This window comes from Nomia melanderi, chromosome 12 (assembly GCF_051020985.1).
Source record: "Nomia melanderi isolate GNS246 chromosome 12, iyNomMela1, whole genome shotgun sequence".
NCBI lineage: Eukaryota > Metazoa > Arthropoda > Insecta > Hymenoptera > Halictidae > Nomia > Nomia melanderi.
In genome coordinates, this window is record NC_135010.1 from 2,932,224 (window position 1) to 2,953,945 (window position 21,722).

The 21,722-nt window shown below is 33.0% G+C and overlaps 1 protein-coding gene across 1 annotated transcript in view; it reads right to left on the bottom strand.

The window, feature by feature from the left end:
- The window catches only part of LOC116426099 (tyrosine-protein kinase Dnt), a 208,441-nt gene that overhangs the window by 143,797 nt on the left and 42,922 nt on the right, over positions 1–21,722 (bottom strand). Inside the window, exon 2 of the mRNA XM_031974585.2 lies at positions 2,327–2,454. Within this exon, the coding sequence (XP_031830445.1) occupies positions 2,327–2,454 (128 nt within the window). The remainder of the gene's footprint in view (positions 1–2,326; positions 2,455–21,722) is intronic.

Here is a 21,722-nt window from a genome sequence, read left to right on the forward strand (position 1 = left end):
CGAGTCACGTGTTTACTTTGTTCCGCATTGTTGCACCTCGCTAATGGCCGGTGCAAGCATTTTACCCGGCACCGTGTACGGTTATGCGCGGCCGTATCGCGCCCTGAAAGGTCGTTATAAGCTGCAAAATGGACGGATCTCTTTTAGGAGAGACGACCGCTGGATGCAGAGTTCATGCGAGATGGAAAGGAACGCGTAATGGCGCGGCGTATAAAGGTAGATCATCTGGGTTGAAAGGTTCGGATTTTTCTTCTTGCTTTTTAGAGTTGTGAATGTGGGTCCACGCGGGTCGGTTAGCGGTTGTTCTTTGTTTTATGGCGGGTTGGAGGAAAGTGAATGATTAAGCCCTTGCCCTGTGATCTATTTCTCAGCTATGATAGATACAGCTACTTTGTTATTCACCCTTCTAGTGTTGCCCGAAGGAATTATACTTAAGCAAAGAATATCGAACCAATTCGATTTAATTTAGTAAGGCTTGAAAAAAGTCACTAAAAAAAAAAGTAAAAATGATATGTACAAAATTCGAAAAGGATTATATTACGAAATAAAGAGAGAATGAATTAATGCCAGTTATATTTCAATATCGTTTGGCCTTAGTTTGATATAGGACACGTAGTATAAAGTATAAATATCGCATTTTCAATTATTTGTTACAGAATCACTTATAAAAGTAACTACAAAGTTATTTATAGCAAATAATCAATCATCGCGGAACCATTTGTAACGTTTTATAAATTTATTTTGAAACAGAGTTCTATCACGATATGAAGGATAAGGTGTCTCGTTGCGCGGCACTAAAAGAGTTAACAGTTTATAGAAAAAAAGACCAACATTTTTGGCCTACTCTATGCCTATGTTCACTCTAAACTATAATAATTGATAGCAGAAGAATAATATTTATGTTTGTTAAATTCTGTTTAAAATCTTCGCCACGTGCCTGGCACGTTATTATAAGACAACGGGTTCATTTTCTTTATGTAATTGTGGTGCTTAAATATAGGAAATGTTTTCATGTGTATTTTTTTTGTAAATATTGTGTTGGCGGTAAAATAATAACGGCTTTATGGATATCTATGTAAATTTATTATAGAGTTATTACTAAACCCTTGGGAAACGGATGGCTGTTATGTCCCCTCATAAAATTTGCATTTTATGCAAGGTTTACAAAGAAATACATAAAGTCAACCTTTAAATTTATAAATAGGCAAATATATAAATATAGGAACAATTATGTCTGGGCATAAATGACCCGAAATTTGTAATCGTAGGTTAATCAAGTACATAACGTCCCTTATATTCCACAGTAGGATTGCGTTATTTTATAAGCTTCTTACTATTTAATTAACTACCAAAAACATTTTTAGTTTGGTTTAAACTTATGCACAACAGTAGATTTATATCTTTATGAATGTCAATTTTATATATATAATGTTTAATCTTTTTAAAATTCAATGGAAAATTAAAGTGTTTCAGATATTTAAATGTCCAATAAACATATAAAGTTTGAAGGTATTATTTAGCAGGGTATGATATTCATTATAGACTATACTCATAATAAAAATAATGATAACTTCAATAGCATTGAGTACAGTAATTTCACTATAAGAAATCAGTAATTTATAATAAATTCAATTGTTTAAAACAAACCCAATTTTTGTTGGTTTAGCACTAACTGCAGTAGCACTTTTCCTTAACCAGCACTTTACCGTAACCAGTCAAATAACTGATGACAAAATAAAGGTAAACAAGTTTGATAATAAATGTTTCTTAGTGAAAATAGAAACAAAAGGAAAGCCAGAAATTAAAAACCTGATTAATCGGACAGTACAAGAATTGACATAAAGTTATATAAACGAAAGTAGACGCAGAATTTAGAATCTGGTCATTTGACCGGTTCTTGGTATGATTAGTGTTAACTCTTAGCACTCCAAACAATGTTGTAATCTATCAACAACTCCAAGCCTTTGTTATAGCGCCAATAACAAAAATTAAAAATGTTACATTACAATATTTCTTATATTTTTTATTTTTCTTCTTAATATAAAATTTCGGTATGTAGAAAAGCCAATAGCCTTAGGGTAGTTTTTCTAAATGTATTCATTAATACGTAAGAAAATATTTTTAAGAGACACGTGGTCACGGACAGCAGTACACTTTACAAAGTAGCGAAAACGTCAAGAAACGATATCAAAATATATAAAAATTACCAAAAACTTTCCAATGGCACGGAACGTGTTAAAATATTCGGTACTACATATGGTTTCATGGTGTCAGTGGAGCCTATAGGGAGCAAAAGATTAATACGATGTGTTGCGTTTTTACTCACCGGATGTCCGACCAGGCTCTGCCAGGAAAACTCGAGTTCCGCAATGTTCGCGGGTACTGGCACTACAAAGTTCATCGCGTACGTATTGACCACTCCTTCCCTGACATAGTACAACTCAGCCTCGAGTCCTGAAAACAGAATAGCGACGTATACCAATTGGTTGATCAATTATGAAGTAGCCGTGCCGGCAAGGCGAACAACAGGGAGAAAATTTCCTTTCCACTAGTCTTTGTGAATCGACTGAATAAGCGACGCCGTGCGCAACGCCTATGAAGGGAGTCGAGGACATTGACCGAAACTCCGTTTAAGAAGTACAACCGCGATAGCACGAAACGATTTAAAACAATTACCATGCCAAAACATTACAAAGTTAACGTTAGTGTAAAAGTATTAAAACGACAATTCCATTTATCGTATATAAAATATAATTAATATGTTATTCACTTATTATTTATATCTGACAGAAATAATCAGTTGCTTATTGTATTTTTATACGATAGGGTACTATATAATAAAACGTTGTAAAATATACTTGTGTTTCTGTCTTTTTTCTTATTGACTAACACCCACTTTGAAGGGGTGAAAACAGCCTTCAAAGTTGAGGGTTGAAATTTTTTTTACAATATCTCTGAAAGTAGGGAGTATAGGAAATAAATGTTCTTTTTCAATTGTTCGCCTTAAAATAAACAATTTAGATTCCTTTTGTACCATTTTTCGCAAATTTATTTCGTATACGTGCATCGACTCTTATCGATTGTTATACTGGGCTAAATTTTATTGCTTGAGAATTCCCTTAACTACCGTTTCTAAGGCACTGAAAGTAACATTAAACCTTGTATTAGGTAGGTTAAGGTGTAGTTTGATCGAAAATGGTTCAAGTTTCTTCATTGAGTTTATACCTCCTAAATATAAAGTAGAAGTAATGTTTCCTATTTTATGACATACATTTTCGATTAAATTTTGGAAAAAACAACAGTAGGAAATCAATAAAAATTAGAATAAAGTTTTAAGCATGATATTAAATCGTCCCTATTATATTTTGTAATTATAATTATACTGTGTTATAACTATTCTTTCTGCTTTCCATAACCCGTAAGCATGAATAGTAATACAACAATAAATTGTCAGTTTACAACGAATTTAATTCATTCATTAGTCTCTTCTTGTTAAACATATTTATTTTTTATCATATACTATGAGCATCCACATAAATTATCACCTGTACTGACATCTCACAAATCCCAGTGCTAATAAAAGAAGGAATATTGATCTAACTAAAAATGCAATAAAAATCAAAGTAACTATAATCAAATCATTTTACGGTAGAATATTTTACACACTTTCTTCCTTAAAACTAACAATTGAAATGTTTCAATTTCCATTCTCGGCACTTTCCCTTTGACGGATGCACGCTGCTATTATCATTCGTTCCCTCAACGCTAGGACTTTACTCCGCGGTTCTACATTCTGCCGCGATTCACAATGAACCAAACATTCCCCCTAGAAATCCATCAGCAACAGTGAATCAGCAGAACTCCAAGGAAACTAATTTCTTTCCATCGTTGGAAGAGGACACCGCTGCAAATGTTCAAATACACTTCCTGCCGCCGAGGAAATCGATTCGGAATTAATTACACGGCGTATCTACCCTACGGACTCCAATTAGAATGCGTCCTTCAGAAACGTGCTAGGATAATCCAGCTAGATACACCCGATACGATTAATTATAATCAAACACTGTGACATTTAATTACACGACAGAGATGGATATTCCATTCGCTGGCCCCGATTTTCAGTTTTCATCCGCTAATTACCTACCCGGAATACAGACTTCCCCTTAATCCGTGCTCTATTTTATCCCTAATCCGTACTCGGAAGATCCACCGTCGCGGACTTTGAGCGAGTCCCTGATACGGTCACTTCGCCAGCGATTCAACCCCCTTTAGGGGGTTGGGCGGAGAGTTATCCAACGATTACTGTCGCTACATTCACCTCCAGCTAAGATCGTATCCGCAACCGGAGTGTACACCGTGGAATAGCGATTGTGCTCGGGAATCCCATCTCGAGAAATCTCGAGATTGGTGGTGCTAGTTAAGTTGCGATTCTGGAAAAATTTTTACTTTTTATAATTCGGATTACTTGATGCTGCGGAAAACTGAGTATCCTGGGGATTCGGAAAAATTGATTGACCTATTAACCGTCTATTGCATGAATTTTGTTGAAAAGAAGTCGAAAAGAAATATATGGCTGTTATTCAATTTAAGGGTTGGTGTGGTAACTAAGTAAATAAGAAAATAGTAATCAATTTATTTATTGTAGTTTCCATATAGGAATTTTATATACAGGGTGTTTCTAAATTATTGCGCACAAAGGACAGGGCGTATAGAACTCACTAAGCTGAGTAAACCAACCCCAGTAAACATGAATCTGAAACTCAATAGTTTCCGAGATAGAAATACGTTTTGTTTAAGAAAACATGTATGGATACCGAATCAAGGACATCTCAACAGGGTATGAAATACTATATATCACGGCGAGAGGTATTTGACCGTGACGTGACCTTGAAATGTCCTGGTACATAGACATGAAATCTTTCGCTTTAGTCGTTATCAAGACAGCAGCATCCAGAGTTACTGGTTCATAAATAATAATAAAAAAAATATAGAACATTTGAAATTAAGTTTCCGATTGGGAATGGAATGTAATAATGGGTTAAGATTCATTTACATATTTATTTTGGTTATGTGAATTTGTAAATTTTATTTTAATGTATGAATCAAAATATGAGATGACTTACTTATAAAATTTGAACATGCGAATATGAAAATAACGATTTCAGTCGAATCACTATAGATGATGTAGGTGTTGGCGTTGTTTTAAAATAATAGCAAAATGTTATTGTTTTATTTTATTTTTTCATATTTTGATTAAAGAAACGTCTTTTAGAACATTAAATAAGTTTTCCTTTTTTCCCACAAAATCCGACATTTTACATTACTCGACCTAATACTAATACAGGCATTCCCGCACCTCGAGAAAACAAAAATTCAGAAAAACGTAATCACTACCCCAGAATAACGCTGGATATTTCACGGTCGGATATCTTGTAACGCGAATCCAGCGAGATTCGAGTCGCGCCGCACTTTTATTTCCTATCCGAGGTTTATCCCTTCTGCAGCATCTCTTGGATCGTGATCTAGGAACGTGGAAGGTAGATTCGCGCGACACACGTCCCTGGAAAATCTTGTAGACAGGCTAGATACGCGATCTGAATTTCCTCGGGCGATTGGTACGTCATCCGTCTGGCTTCACATATGACTACGCAATTCGATATTACGATAGCGACAAGCCGACGCTGCGACTCCCGACCAGCTTCGGATGCGAGTGCATATGCGTCTTTGTATACAGTGTGATAGAAAAATTGTTTCGGAACTCTGAGATAGATAGTGCTTGTTGAATGACGCAGCGAAATATGGATAAACGTATGTCGAAAAACATGCACTACCGGTCAAAAGTTTGCGACCAATACATCGGTTAAAAGAAAAACTTACAGTTTTTGTGTATAACTTTTATTGGAGAATTTTTATCTTTTTATCGGAGAGAAGTTTATGCGAGGTCGTTATGTTGTTAGAAACTAAACTTCTTTAAACCTATTTGTCCGTTAATTGCGATAAATATATAGGATGTTAATACAGTGGGCATTTATCCATCAATTTTAACCAAATTGACAACAATTTTCGTAGGTAAATCTGAACGCGTTCTCGCTGGCGCGTACCAGCGGTGGCTCATACTTCGATGTCACACCAAACGGCGTGTACTATTAAATATGTAGTTTCTTAATCCCTTGCTCTCTGATTTATTTCATAACTATGATCAGTAGAGTTACTTTATCGTTAATAATTTATTAGGAAAAGATAAGATTACGATACTTATTCAATATTTACGTTTACTTTAAATGTTAACGTTTGATAACAGAAAAGTAATACAGATTTTTGTGTCAAGTATATAGGTATACATATATGTTACAAATAGGAGCTTGATTAGTCTATTTGTTCCTTGTATATTGTACTTTTTCAAAGCACGAGTAGACACGCAACATATCAAGAATTTAAAAACACCATTATTATTTTTTATATTATTATATTACTATTAGTAGTATGCATTCCATTATTCTAAATATTATTAGATTATTCCAAATTGCTTCACAAAATCTTAATCATTCAAATAACATAAAGCTTAGAACTTATTTCAACACCTGTATTAAACTCAGATTTCATATTTTCTTCGAGCATTCCAATAAACGGCAACATTTCAATGAAACTTTACGTTCCACGACATATTAATCTTACTTTTGACAGTCGTAAGCATTGTTCCCAAAAGTTTGTTCCGAAATTTATGGGACACCTTGTATACGCGCGAGGAGACAGTTACATTTATTGTATCGGCAAGTGTCCAAGTGTGTAGGACGGTTTTTCAGTAGAACCGTTCAGTTCGATATCTGCGATTGTTCAATGCATTCACGCACAATGGAGAAATGGATGAGAAAAATTGCAGTTACCTCTCCTTCTCACGTTTGCTTCACATTTATTCCCGATGCTCGTATTAATCTCGAATAATCTGTTAGGACAGCAAGTACTCTGAACTCGTAATACGTATGCATCTCGGTAAAAGGGGCTAAAATAAGAAGAGAGAAACGATTCTGAAATCTGGCCAATGTAAAGCACGTCGTGAATAGAGTGTCTTTCCTGAGAATATGAATCGCCCAGTGATATTTTCCGAGGAACAGTCGTCCTATCGGATATGTACTAGCGCGAGGGTAATTCCAAGCAGTTTAAATGTGAGTGCTCGTATTAAGGATCACGATGTAGATTGGATATATAGTACGTACGTGATCCGCCGCTTTCGACATTAAAGATTTATACATGGTTTTAGGTTGAAATTGTGCTGCTCGACTTCGGTCAGCAGAAAATGAAATTGTAACGGACGAATTCGGAATACATTTTAGGTAGACGTTGAAAGATGTTCATTCGCTTGAATGGTATTCAGTGAACTGAGGACCTTTATGTATTTATGGAGATGTTTGTAAATTCGCGAAATGCAGAAAAAATCCTGGTATTAACGCACATTAGCGATATGCTTAGTTTATTTTTATCATGAGAGATCTAGTTGGCGAAATAAACTTTCCTCTCGGCTTTTGGGAAACGGGAATTTGCATGTAAATCCATAATGGAATAATGAGTCGAGATGGGCTTTTTGGATACTGTAAAATTATGTAAAAGAGTAAGTTCCTTCTGCAGAGTAAAATATAATTACTCTATGTTATATGTTATACTTTATAATTAATTACGTGGCAACAAATGCCACGCCTTAAAATAGTTATGAAGAAACCGTTGTAATTCAAATTTAATCCGTTTGCATCGTAAGGAAGCATGGAAAAGGTGATAGTGACAAGAAAAACTGAGCGTATATATACGCTAATTATGCAAATGGGTCAATAGTCACCTATGTTTAATAAAATTGCATTCAATGGTTGCCAAATGAAAGTAGTGAAGAATGTCCTTTATTTAACTTACAAATGTTAAATAATTTCATATCATACCAAATGACTGCCCTCTTAAAATATAAACAAAAAATTACATTTGGGCCAATTTTTAAATAACGAGTAGTTTTGAACATAATTGCATTTACAGATTAGAATACGTGTATACACCTGTATATGAAGATACTATTCAAAACAAGCAATGTTTAATAGTAAAAATGCTATTCAAACTATTTCAACAAATAACTGTATATTCAGAAAAAGCATACATGGTAAATCTTTTTGTAAGTACCACTTCTCATAAAAACTTCGCAAAAATCAGCAAACACGGTATATTTCTCGTCAGAAACAAGATTGAAAATATGTTCATCGCGTCTTCTGTGACACTGACTAGAGTGAATGCGTCCAGCCTATCTCCAAAAATAGGAAAACTGGCTGCATACGAGCAACAGAGCTGTTCTACAGGCCAAACACCGAGCAAACTATAGTTCAAGTGATGCAGTCAACCTGGTATCGCGCGTTTTAACAAATTACATCCCATAAAAGTTTATCGCGGCCAGGCCCCGAGGCTTCGCGCGCGGCCCGGTCACGATTCATAATTTCATTAGCCCCGAGCGAATTTTACGCGGCGAGTGTGGCCGTGCCGTGAGATACGCGCGATGCGAAATCGTTGACATATTTACACGTCACTTTATCAGTCGCACCTACCCGGCTACACCTGCACGAACGCCGCGCACGTGAACGCCGGAACTGGGCGGCTATACACGCGGATACGAACACCGATGTTAACCAGAATTAGGGAATACTCGAATTGTTCAACGTAATTAGTCGAATGAATTCTCGCTAGTCCAGTAAATATCAGGTCATCCCATAAATACTACAGTTTGTATAATTCCTTTATTTTTAAAAATAAAAATAAACAAAACTGTTTTTAATGTAAAAAATATTCTCCATCATTATCTATAAATTGTCTATCTGTATATTATAATATCTTAAGAAACAGATAAATAAATAAAGTTTATGTTTATTTTTAAAAATAAAAGAAATAGAAAAACTGCATTATTTATAGGGTGACTCAGTACTTTATGAGCTGAATAATTAAGCCGTTTATTTCGGAAACGGCTTAGATCCATTTAAAAAAAAAATCAAGTTAATAGTTGTAATAGTTACAATTCTAAATTATCGTTTTATCTTTGGATTGATTTTTTAATGAACTTTAGCTGCTTTTAGAATAAATGATTGAATTATTCTACTTGTTTTTCATCTAAATCTTTTGTATATACTGGACGAATTTAATGTAAATTTAAAAAGTACAAGATTATGCAAATAATTTTAAAGTAATATCCTGTAGCTCAGTGTGTATTATTTAAATATAACATTGTTACGTTAGGTAGTCTAAGATAAGTCATCATTTCCCTACTATTAAAAGATTGCATTTGGAACTATTTATTGTTTAATATGTAAGCAAAATTTAATTGCAAGATATCGAATTCTACTATGAACTGTTGACTTAACTTTTTTAGTTGATTACTATCTTACTGATACTCTGTAGTCGATCCCTTAACGATCACTAGACAGAACAAGCTTTCATTGATCATAGAGGTTGATTTCGAAACTTCGTAATAATTTTTTAATATTTTATTCTCAAATCGTGCACTAATTATTGAATTTTTAACACAACATGCAAAGTAAAATAATGTATTATAAAATATACTAATACCATAACAACACATAAATAATTGTTCAAATACATTTCTGGTTTACTGGGTATTTATTTAATAAATTGTTAATTTGTTTAATATGTTCTCAGTTATTGGTTAATTGTTTAATAAATTCTTAGTTATTAGTTAATCATTTAATAAATTCTTATTTATTGGTTAACTGTTTAATAAATTCTTAGTTATAGATTAATTGTTTATTATCACGGAATAAACTTTTATTTAGTATTTTTATACTTTATTCGTTATTTGAGTAAAATTTGTATACGATATGCTTATTAATTCGTTTTTCAAGGACACGGATACTCGCATGATGCTCACTTTCCCTGCCTAATGCAGCACACGACCATGCATCGGCACCCACAGGGAAATATTTCAAGAAGATAAATCTTAGACGATCTCCCGAGAAACACGTGCAGTCAACTCAGGTGAATTAAGTTCGGTGATGGCGTCGGCCGTCTCGACTAGTCAACAAACGCACGCAATCAGGCCTGTTATGAAACGCTGTACAATGTCACGAATCATGCCTAAAAATAAAAAAATGAAAGTTCGAAATTTTGTACTTCGTTTCGTGACAACGAAAGTTCACATTTCTCCAATTTGAATATATTAACAACAGATTGAAGTTGCTATTCAAATTCGACGTTCAATTATGATTACTGTCCAAGTTCAAGGTTCGATTAAGGTTACTAATCAAATTTGAACTTTTATTAAAAGCACTATTTCAAGTTCGACGTTTGATTAAGGATGCTGTTAATTAAATTCATGTTTAGTTACAGAATCCAAGGTAGTATCAATAATATATTACAAATACCTGTTAACTGACAATTTGGAATGGCAGAAAGTCATTTTTTCTCGTTTTCTTGTTTAAACTCAATTTAAAATGTCGCTACTTTATTACCAATGAATGAAAAAGAACTTATTTTAAAATATAAATAAGTCCAACTGACTCAAAATTTTCGTTGCACTTTCCAAATTATGAAGAGAGTTAAATAGAATCTAAAACTATTGATTATTTTATTTTTTAAACTAAAATGGTTCTTTTTGTATCTATTGATCTCGTATAAATATTCTGTGCTAATAAGTGCTTAATCGAAAGAAGTCAGCGCAAATTAATGCAAGAAAATTCTACTTATACAATTATTTTCTAATGAAACATATTTTTATCTGTTATTTTGAAATTTATTATCCATTAACATGTGTTGCAAGAAGAACAACACTGTTATTTAATGTGAAAAATATATTTTGAATATTACTTTCTAATATGAATGATATGGCTTTCACAAACAAAATTAATTTGATGAAAAAATAATTTTTCACTTCTATTTTCTATATATTGTACGTTCACTTACATTCAGTTACTGGGATTAGGGTAGCCATTATTGAACTTTCCATTCGCATACTTTTGTTTTATGGGAATTGTTTGTCTTCGCCGCGAATAAGAATTTGTAAGGGTAGACTGTTCACAGAATCGGTGGACCGGAGTTAGAAACTCCCATTTGTCGGGATTAACCTATGTACACGTTCTGTGGTTGACTTTGCCGGTTCCGACCTTCTTCGAAAATGAAATGAAATGAAATGAAATGAAATGTACTTTGGAATAATACATGGAATCAGATGATTAAAAATATGATTATCGAATGAAAAAAAATGTAATTGTTAGTTCATTACATTAGCAGGTAGTTAAAATAGTCTAATTTTTTGCCTACGATATCTTCCTAAAGCTTCATTTGAGAACCTGCATTAGTATTATTAAAAGTGATTAGAATGTAAGATGCCACTTTACTAATTTACTTAGAACGTTTGAAAAATGACAAAGTTATATTTACATACAGATATTTATAATACAAAATAATAAACTTATAGTTAATAGTTAATAAAATTCTATTTAGTTTGCATGATGCAGGACCAAAGAGGATTAACCATCAGACTTAACGTCTTTCACACATGGTGAATGTTTTAAACTCATACTTTTTTTTTGTATATATGCAATATAATTTTATTCGATTATAATTGCAAAACTAACATATTTATATTTACATAATTTATTACTTTATCTTATGTTCTTCCCAACTAAGCATTGTAAAAATAAATAAATACACAATCATCGATTAAATTTTAAGCAAAATATCATAGTTCTATACTGAGTTTTTCCAGTTTCTGAACTATTATAAGTTTAACAGAGAACACTCAGAATATTACGTACACATGAACAGTTACAACTTAATGTATACATACAGTTTTAAATATTGCGTTTATTAACGTGGAGCTGGAATAAACCAGAAAACACGACGTGAGATGGAATACATTGTAAATAAATACTTTTATTACTGCATTTGCTTTATTCGACAGAAATGATACTTTCACCGTAATGTTATATTAATATCTACAATACAAAAAATATTTAAACTCTTATTTAATTTTTTTAGCCCCTTATTTCTTTTTTAAACGGACGTAATGTTTTTTACTTTGTTATATACACATAGTAATGGTATTAATTACTATGAAGTATGTACTATCATGCTACAATCTTTAAAAGGATTGTTTGAAGATTATTCTCATAATGGTTAAAATTGAGATAAATCTTTTCTCCAAATATTACATAATAAGAATCGATTAGACCCAGTCCATCAGTGAAAATTTCAATTTTGGTTCACCTAGAATGTATTCACCCTCCTGACGACAATCTTCTGCGACAAATATGCATGCAAAATTGAATTTGCCTGGGACGAAATACATTAAAGTTTTCTTGAAGTAGTCGTCCCACGAGAGGGATGAAATAGGGGAAACGGTTGTCAACGTGTCATCGCGCGTTAAAATACTACGAGTTCTGTGATCAACAGTATTTTTTGTAGTCGAAGTATATGACAAATGTTTTATATATTTACATTCATATGCATGTATTTTTATATAACGGATGCATTTCAACCCTTACATGTGAAACTAAATTATTCACAATTTTTGAAGCTTTAATATTTAAAACCTGAAATTAATATTCAAATTATTCAAAACATTGTAAATCGACAAAGTGTCTAAGACGTAGGGATCGAAATTGCTTTTCTAACAGTTTTACAGCGTCATAAAAAATTGATTGATATATAGACATTGATTCTTTGATATCTGTGCTTATATAGAAACAAAATAATATTGATAGTATTTTTATGTGGTTACCATTTTAATAATACTCTAAAAAGATATCGTAATACTTATCGTAATCTTATCGTGAATTCGCCCTTTGTCGGTCATATCCAGATTATTCTGTTAAAAATGTTATAATTTTGTCAATTTTACACGTTTATATATTAATATTTTTTTTAAATGTTTTTAAAAAATAATGTATGAAAGCATACATAATAAATATACATAATCATATTTACTCGCAATCTAGTGCCCATTCGACTTGCAAATTCGACGGTCAACGGTAAATACCGAAAAGTAATTTCGTTAAAAAAGAAATCGCTCTCCACCCCGTTCTTCCCTAACATGCCCCGGTACACAGTGCAGCCGCCTGTGAATAAAACCCAAAATTCGACCATTCACACAACCAAAATTGAAAGTAACCAATCTGTTGCTAACTAGTCCCTGTTATAAAAACTGATTTTCGTTTCAGAAATTAATGAATAATAATCACTGTTTAGTACGCTCGAAGATTGCCCTACAGACATTTCGTGTTTACTACGTATTTATATTTTTACCTTGTATTCATTGTTAAATATATTTATACGGATGTTTAACACATTCTCCGAAGCATATAACTCTGATTTCATCAAATTTTATGTAAATAAACTCCGTTTCTTTATTTATATAATATTGGAATCGAAACGCAAAATATGCATTCTGATTTAAAAAACTTCATAATATCCCCATAATGTAAAAAAAAATATAACCTCTATACGTTCAGCTCTATATCTTACAACTTTTGTCTGAAGTATTTTTCTGTATTGCTCATACCTTTTAACCCGTTGGGTTAAAACTCGTGGCAAAGACTTTAAGCAGAATCGAACAAGAACGAATGTTACTCGATTCTTTTGAATTCAAATCAAATATTATTCTTCTGTTACCAATTATTATACTTTGGAGTAAAGATTGATATATTATATATTTATCACTTTATCCTTCTTCTTAATAAATTATTAACGACAAAGTAGTTGCATTGATCATGATTGAGAAATAAATCGTAGGGCAAGGGATTAAGTTATTGAGTTTCGTCCAGAAAACGGGCGTTTGGCCGCACTGTGTGACTTTTCACCACGAAATTGCCGGCGAATCCATCAACTGTTTCACAGAAAATTCCCCTACGTACATACGCGATCGACCGCGAGGCGGGTCACGGAGCGATTTATCAATTTAGCGGCGAGACCGCGGAAGGAAAAATCAGCAAGGCGAAGAGGGGTGGTCCCGTTTACCTCCCACGGGACTCGAGTGCCGCATATGGGAAGAGAGCGTCGGAAGCAGGAAGATAGGTTATGGGTTCCTCTGGGCGAGGTGTCGATGGCTGCCTCTTCTGCCAGTGCTAAGTAGAAAATCATGTCTGCCGTATGAACGGGCAGCCACTACTGGCACTCACCGCGGACTACTAATGTCGAAGGAGTGGCTGAATCTTAAATGTACGCTCGAACTTGCCGAGACAGCGCCGCGATGCGTTTCTCAAAGTTACATTCAGATAATGCGGAGGAAACGTTTAATTCGCATTAGCAATTCTGATTGATGATGTTCCCGTGACTAGATGGAAGCGAACGTCTCGCTACTTACAGACCCCAAAGTCTGTAGTGGATTACATTTGAATCGTTATACGTCGAAAAGCATTCGTTCGATTCTATATTCCATGGGCGTTCAATCAATTTAACCTTCTTTTATCCAGTTAACTGTGGAATTTAGTTTGGAAAATCTCTCATTGTACGCGCAGTAAAGTCAAGCAATGAAGTAGGGTGGACCAACGCAAAATGGATCATGGAACGAACGGGATACAAATAAGAATATTGGCCATATTTGTTACATTGTTATAGAAACGAGCGTGCTGACTACGACATGTTAATAAAATGATACTTCCTGAAAAACAACAAAAGAAATTAAAGACGTGGAGGGACACTGTTAAAAGAACGACGCAGACTAATATGGACGGATGAATTAATAACATATATACGGGATCTTCCAAAGAATAATATTGCATTTGTTGCAATGAAAAATTTATCTACCCACCCTCAATAGATTGGGTTCAATGCAATCTTTGCGAAGAGCTGTGCCACAAAAACTGTACGAAGAAATGTAGTGTTAAAAGGTAGTATATCTGCGATGAATGTGTTAATAATTGATTTTATTACCATTAAATTGTACAATTTTGGATAAAACAAAGAATTTTTACAAAAAATTCAATTCATTTTTAGATTCTCGAATAATCAGTGAAAAACTAATAGCTAAAATGAACATATGTTTTTTGTAAATTTGTTATTAATACACATTCAGCTTCAAAATCAGTAAAAAAATCTTTAAAGACTAAAAAGTCTTCGTTTTATAAGCAAACAACTGAAAAATGAGAAATATCCATTTCATTTCGATATTTAAAAAATACCGGAAAAAATAAAAAAAATCTAAAAAATCTTCGTTTTATAAACAAAAAAACTAAAAAATTTTAAGTTTGAACAATTTTATTTTACTGATAGTAAAACTGAATGTGTATTAATAACAAATTTATGATAAAATATACTGATTTTAACTTTTCACTATTAGTTTTTCGCTGTTTAATCTGATCTGATCTGATTCGCCTCGCTATACTCTATATACTCATCAAACGTAATGAAAATATGTTTATAATATATTCTGACGAAAAGCTAAAGCAAAACGAAGAATTACACGTATATCTGAAAAGGTAACTAATTCATCGTTGAAAAGATTAGTATCATTTCGAGTTTTAAGATAACACGTATACTCGTCAAACGCAGTTAACTGGTTATTAATGGACTGGGAAAATTTGTAACAATCGTGATGCATGCGAAGAATCAAAGTAGCTACTAATTATTCACTTTGATTCTTTGAAATTATGTGTAATTTGTCAGATCAGAATAAGTTATACTTTATGAGTCCAATTAAAAGGGACCACATATCAAATGTAAAAATATTTGAAAATATTTTTCGTAAAACTAATAAAGCAGAGTCAAGGATAGTAGAGTCAAGGTAAAGGATAATTTAATTGGAGTAGATATTACATTTTTAATGGGTTTCGTTTGTGAACTGTCAACTATGGGTGTATGAAACTTCCATCGACATCATTATTAACCTTTAATAAATTATTATGGGATGGTAGGACAATTTAGCAAAGTATAGAAATTAATCAAATTAACAACCGAAACTCGCTTTCAAATTGAATTACACTTCATATGCTTTGAGGAATTTACGGTCAACATCATAAACCTAATGAAACCACAGTGCGCCAAATTGCAAACTGAAACAAGCAGCTTAATGCTTGTTTTCAAATGAAAAAGTTTATGTCAATAATTCATGACTAAGTGAGGAACTAAAACCATTGTTTGTAAAGTTATCCACCGTAATGTAGAGTTTGAATAGTGCAAGCTAATTACTTAATTATTATCATTTAAATGTCATAAAATTCTGTATACAATCCCACGAAACATAATTTACAACGAAATTTTTTTTGTAACTAAATTTTTATAGATATGTCATCTATGTTATCATTTTTTTATGCTTACGTAAAAGAATGACATCCATGTATATACTTTTTATACAGAAGATTCAAACAAAAAAATTTTTTTTTATTACAGAATTTTAGTTTTAAAATTTATAGGTTTTAAAAAATTAAAAGAAATACTAGATTACGGCTGATCTATGGCAGATGTAAAATTATTAGGATATTGATAATAATCACCTTATTGTACATTATATGCTTCATTGTATGTGACATATCTATTATTTAACGATAGTTTCATGATTAAATTATATTATTGCTTGTGCATGGTCACTGAGTTTGTGATAGAATTCGGAAAATCGTAAATTTAGATACCTGAAAAGCTAAATGTTACAAATATTTTGCGGGTCGCTATAATTCGATGATTTCAAAAGTCGATTTCCTTTGAACTCTCTTTTACAATTTTTACCTTAAAATTATGATACTAAAGCATTAAGTACAAATTCGAAAAACTGACTGCGATTAACTTTAAAATGGAATATTTTTAAACGTAAATGTACGTTTTAAAACGGTGCTCATGAGTCTGTGACTAAAAAATATCTAATTTCAGAGGATTGTTCATATTTACAAAGGGTGTATTTATACGGCCAGTAAAACTAGCACAGTACAATACATTTACCGTTTATTAAACTGATACGGTATTGGATATATTATCACATCCATATCGATTCATCAATTAACTAAATACCGAGAATGTGCACAATATTTTCTTGTTTTTAATAGTATAATTCACCCTCAGTTTCGTAATTTTTATAATTGTATTATAAAAATTATTATACCTTTAAAGTCTCAAAAATGTTCAACATCGATTTATTCCAATTTAAATAGTTGGATGTGTATTTGTACTTCGAATAAATACAAGGAACATGCGACAAATTTCATTTAACCGTAAATTTTATTTACGTAATCGAAATACAAGCTATCTTTCCTCCTAAAATAAAGTGAATTATGAAATTAACTAACCCCTCCAGACCTGATTTTTGTACAAAATTATGTTGACTTAACTAAAAACAAATGCTCGTCATTCAACGCATCATCATAACATGTATTTCAAATAAAATTATAGTATTATACTACTTTTTTAATAAAAATAGGCTCAAAGCAAGGGTGTATACTTATTCTATTGCCTATCGCAATTTTAACTCCTTGCCTTACGATTTATTTCATCTTAAACGTTCCTGCTTACGCTATTTAATTTTGTTACAACTCCGTGGACATTTTGTAACATAACTGTTACAAAAAATCTAAAGTATTACAAGTTCGATGAAATTGATTTATGAAAATAATATTTTGGCTACGATACTGCAGATTGATAAAATAACAAATAGACCTAAGCCACGCACGGAGAACATGTGCGGACGAGACTTGTCATTTCCACGCAAGGGGTTAATATTTTGTCAGATACTGAAGTAATAAAATGGTGTACATTATAATGCGCGATAGGTCTGAAGGGGTTAAATTCACTTTTTAATGTACTATTTCTTAAAAACTTACGCGTAGATGCACTTAAAAGCAGGAGATCGAAAAATGGTTCGATCAGATACAGAAGGCAAGATGAACACATAAAGAACGTAACGTTCCTAATTTTTTAATTCAATTTCTAAACAATTTGTTAATTTATTATCTTTTAGAAAATTAATACTTTTCAACTTGTATCAACTAAAGGACATCCCCTATTTACGTACCGTTAAATACGAACGAATCAGAAAGACGAGTAAACATCGTACGCGTAGATGCACTTACAAAACAGGAGACCGGAAAACGGCTCGATTGAAGTTAAAAGGCAGGACAAACACATTAAGGACACAATATTCCTAATTTTTTAAATCAATCTCTAAACAATTTTTTAATTTGTTATTTCTTAGGAAATTGATATTTCTCGACCTGTGTCAATTGAGGACCATCCCCTATTTACATACCGTTAAATACAAACCAATCAGAAAGACGAGTAAACATCGTACGCATAGATGCACTTACAAAACAGGAGACCGGAAAACGGTTCGATCAGGGTCAGGAGGCAGGATAAACACATTAAGGACATAACGTCCCTAACAGGAAGCGTACCTCGCCGAATGGGGAGGCCCGCGTGATACGATACGCTTGTCTGGGACGGAAATTCTAAACGTCTTCAGGGACGAGGGTGAAAAACTCGACGGGGATTTTGGCGCCGCGGCACACCCTTGGAACTAATCTCGTGTCTGCAAACTCTGTTTCCTTTGCCCGGGAGTTTCCTTTTGTTTATCCACTCGTAAATGGAGCCGATCGTTCGACCGGCCTGCTAAAGGGAAGATAAAATGCACGGAATCCTATTACTTTGAGCTTGCGTCTGTATGAAAATCTCCGGCAAGTTCGTTAATAAAGACAAACAGTGTTCGGTCTGAAAAGGAAATTACTCAGATCTCTGAGTTTGCGATGAGAAACAAGTTATGTTTCCTTACGAACATCCCACCCCTACGGACAAAAGAAACGGGAGGAAGTTTCGTTTAAGTTTGCATGGATCCTGTAATGTTTTGTGTGTGATATTAATTCCGCGGAATAATTGCATTCCAGGTAGGCTATTGAAGGTAATAATATTCATATTACGTCAGTTTGTTTGATGAAACCGAATTTTATATCTATTATAATTGGTGTTATGTTACGTGCCAGCATTTTTAGTATTCAGTGACAATGCTGAAGTAGTCATAAGTTTGCTATATTTTCATACATGCGCGTCGCAACTCACAAAGATAGGAAATCATAATTGGAATAGTATACGAAAAACTGAATGATAAACGTATTATATTAATAAATTTTAAAAATTTTAACATGTTAGATTTGTACATTGGTTCGCAAATGTATATAAAATCGATATACATACATATATATGTATTTATAATAGAAATGGACCATTCCTGACGTTCGTTACTCGATTTCAATGAAATGTATACATATTATTCTCACAAGTAAATCAAACATTATGTTGGGTCATCCCATAAATAAAGCGGTTTTTATATTTCTTTTATTTTCAAAAATGTAGATAAACAATACTGTTTAAAGTAATTATAATGTATTGGTAGAAAATTTATATATAATGAAGGAGAACATGTTTTCGATTAAAAATAGTTTTGTTTATTTTTCAAAATAAAAGAAATCTAAAAAAACGTATTATTTATGAGATGATCCAATACACACGGAAATTTCAGGATATCCACTATCCGATCAATACATTTCTATTAAAAATATATCCATTTTAAATACTTTTGTAGATCAATGTACCTAACAGTGACAAAGAATATAGAAAGATATTTCAAAAAGATTCTTTCTTAAAATAATATTCTTCTAAATTAATAACTTCCAACAATCATTTAAATATACAGTCTATAACGTGACAAGTCAAGTACAATATTAATTCTGTTTTCGTTATAATAACTCCCAATAATATTCACAAAATAATTACTTTAACCCCTTCATCCCTAAACATATATATTTTTAATATGAATTTTATGAAAAAAAACTTACAGCTACACACTAATCAACCAAAACACATGTACCGACAGCTGATTAGTACTTAATCCTTAATCGGCTGCTGGTTAAGTTAGAAAATTTACGTTGGCAATATTTTGTAAGCCTGTACAAAGAATAACTTTCGTATTTATCCGTATCTTTTTATGATTTCCAATCAAAGCTACTATTGTCAGCGGCATTAGTATAAATTTATAAAGAAATTGATAATTGTTATGATCAATAACTTAAAAACGACTTCAATCTACAACTAAGTTTAAACGGATATTTTTACCCGACCGGCTGTTTATGTGTTAAGTTATCAGCCATAAGCAAAGATGTTCGTGAGGTACAATTTTCCTTTATCTTTAAAGCGTTTTCTAGTTTTCCAGTAATTCTAAATGTCCATGGTAGCTATGTGTACCATTCAGGACGAAAGACTTAAACCATAACTTTAAATTACCGGTTCCGCCAATGAGATATAATTAAGAATTCCCATCTTGAATATTAAAATGGATTCCATGCGCCATTAGAGGTTCCAAAACTTCTCTGCTGACAAGAAAGTTCTAATTATGGAAAACACGATTCTTGCTCTAATCAAGGAATCACGACAGACATCGTACCCGTTGAATCGGAATAGTTCCGCTCCCCGGGGAATCCAACTCGCCACGATCCTCCGAGATTCAATACACTTTGCTCCTTCTCGCTCGCAGCCATTTATGAGATCACAGACACTAATCTCGAAACTTTTCCGAAATATCTCGATTTACTCAACGAAGGAAAGTTCCGTCGATTCGATGGAATTTAGTTAGAGCCTAGGTAAGTTTCTAGAAAACTGTCGGAGTTCCGCGTAACCGTTACCGTTACATTTTCATGAGTTAACCGGCCACCGCACCGCGCCACTCCGCGCCGAGTGTAATCGATAGACGTTAATTTCGTTCCGGCCGATTCTGGAAAATCTCGTTATCGAGACAATCGCTCAAATGGCAGGAGAGTTTGATGGTCTATCTTGTTATCGTTGTCAACTTTGTTTTCGCCGACGGGTAAGCGAGCCGCGCGCCATTCGCACGGCGGCGGTCGGTCGCGCCCCATTCTACGTTGTAATTACTATCGGATTTGCGAAGGATTAAAGGTACCCACGATACCAGAATTAAATCCCGCTGTTGAATGCGATCGCTGCTCGCGAGTGTCGCTAACCATTTTTGAAAATCGATGCCGAGCTTCATGATTCATGAACGACGCGTTTTGAGTAGGGAAAACACTGCCATCGATACAATATTAATGGAATAATACGGAAACGTGTCGTGTTGTTTTAAAAGAAATAAATACAGATTTTGTTTTTTCTGGTATGTTTGACTGTAACGGTTATTTAGTATTAAAGTAATTTTGGATTATTGAGCCTTGCATTGATCGAGTCGATGTTTTTTGGGGTCGCAAAAGTGTAGTGGAGTTTGGGTATAGGTGAATTTGATGTTACTCCTGCTTCTATTTAAATAATATGGTATATTGTGATTATGACTTTACTGTTTTTATACAAATGTATGTATAATCTCTAAATTTATAAAATTATCAATAGTGATTTATATTTTATTTCGCTATAAAAACCAAGTTCTTCAATAATCACACGAACCATTAAATATTTTTTAATCGTATTTTTACTTATTACATAATACACTGATTGATGTGCAGTAAGAAGTAAAATTCAGTTACTACCTTTCTAAAGCAGTAAAGAGTAATATTGAATCAAGTACCTTTCTAAAAAAACAATAATTCATACTCAGGCACGTATAGTGTAATAGCAGATTTTCTCTTTGATGTCTCGTTGAAGCAAAATGTTACATATTTATCGTAAAGAATCGCTTGCTCTTAAGTTCTGCTAAATCTTTTCAAAAATTCTGTATGCGAAGTTCAGTGAAGTGAACAACAACAGTTCAAACACTTGCAATTTTAAAACTTTTT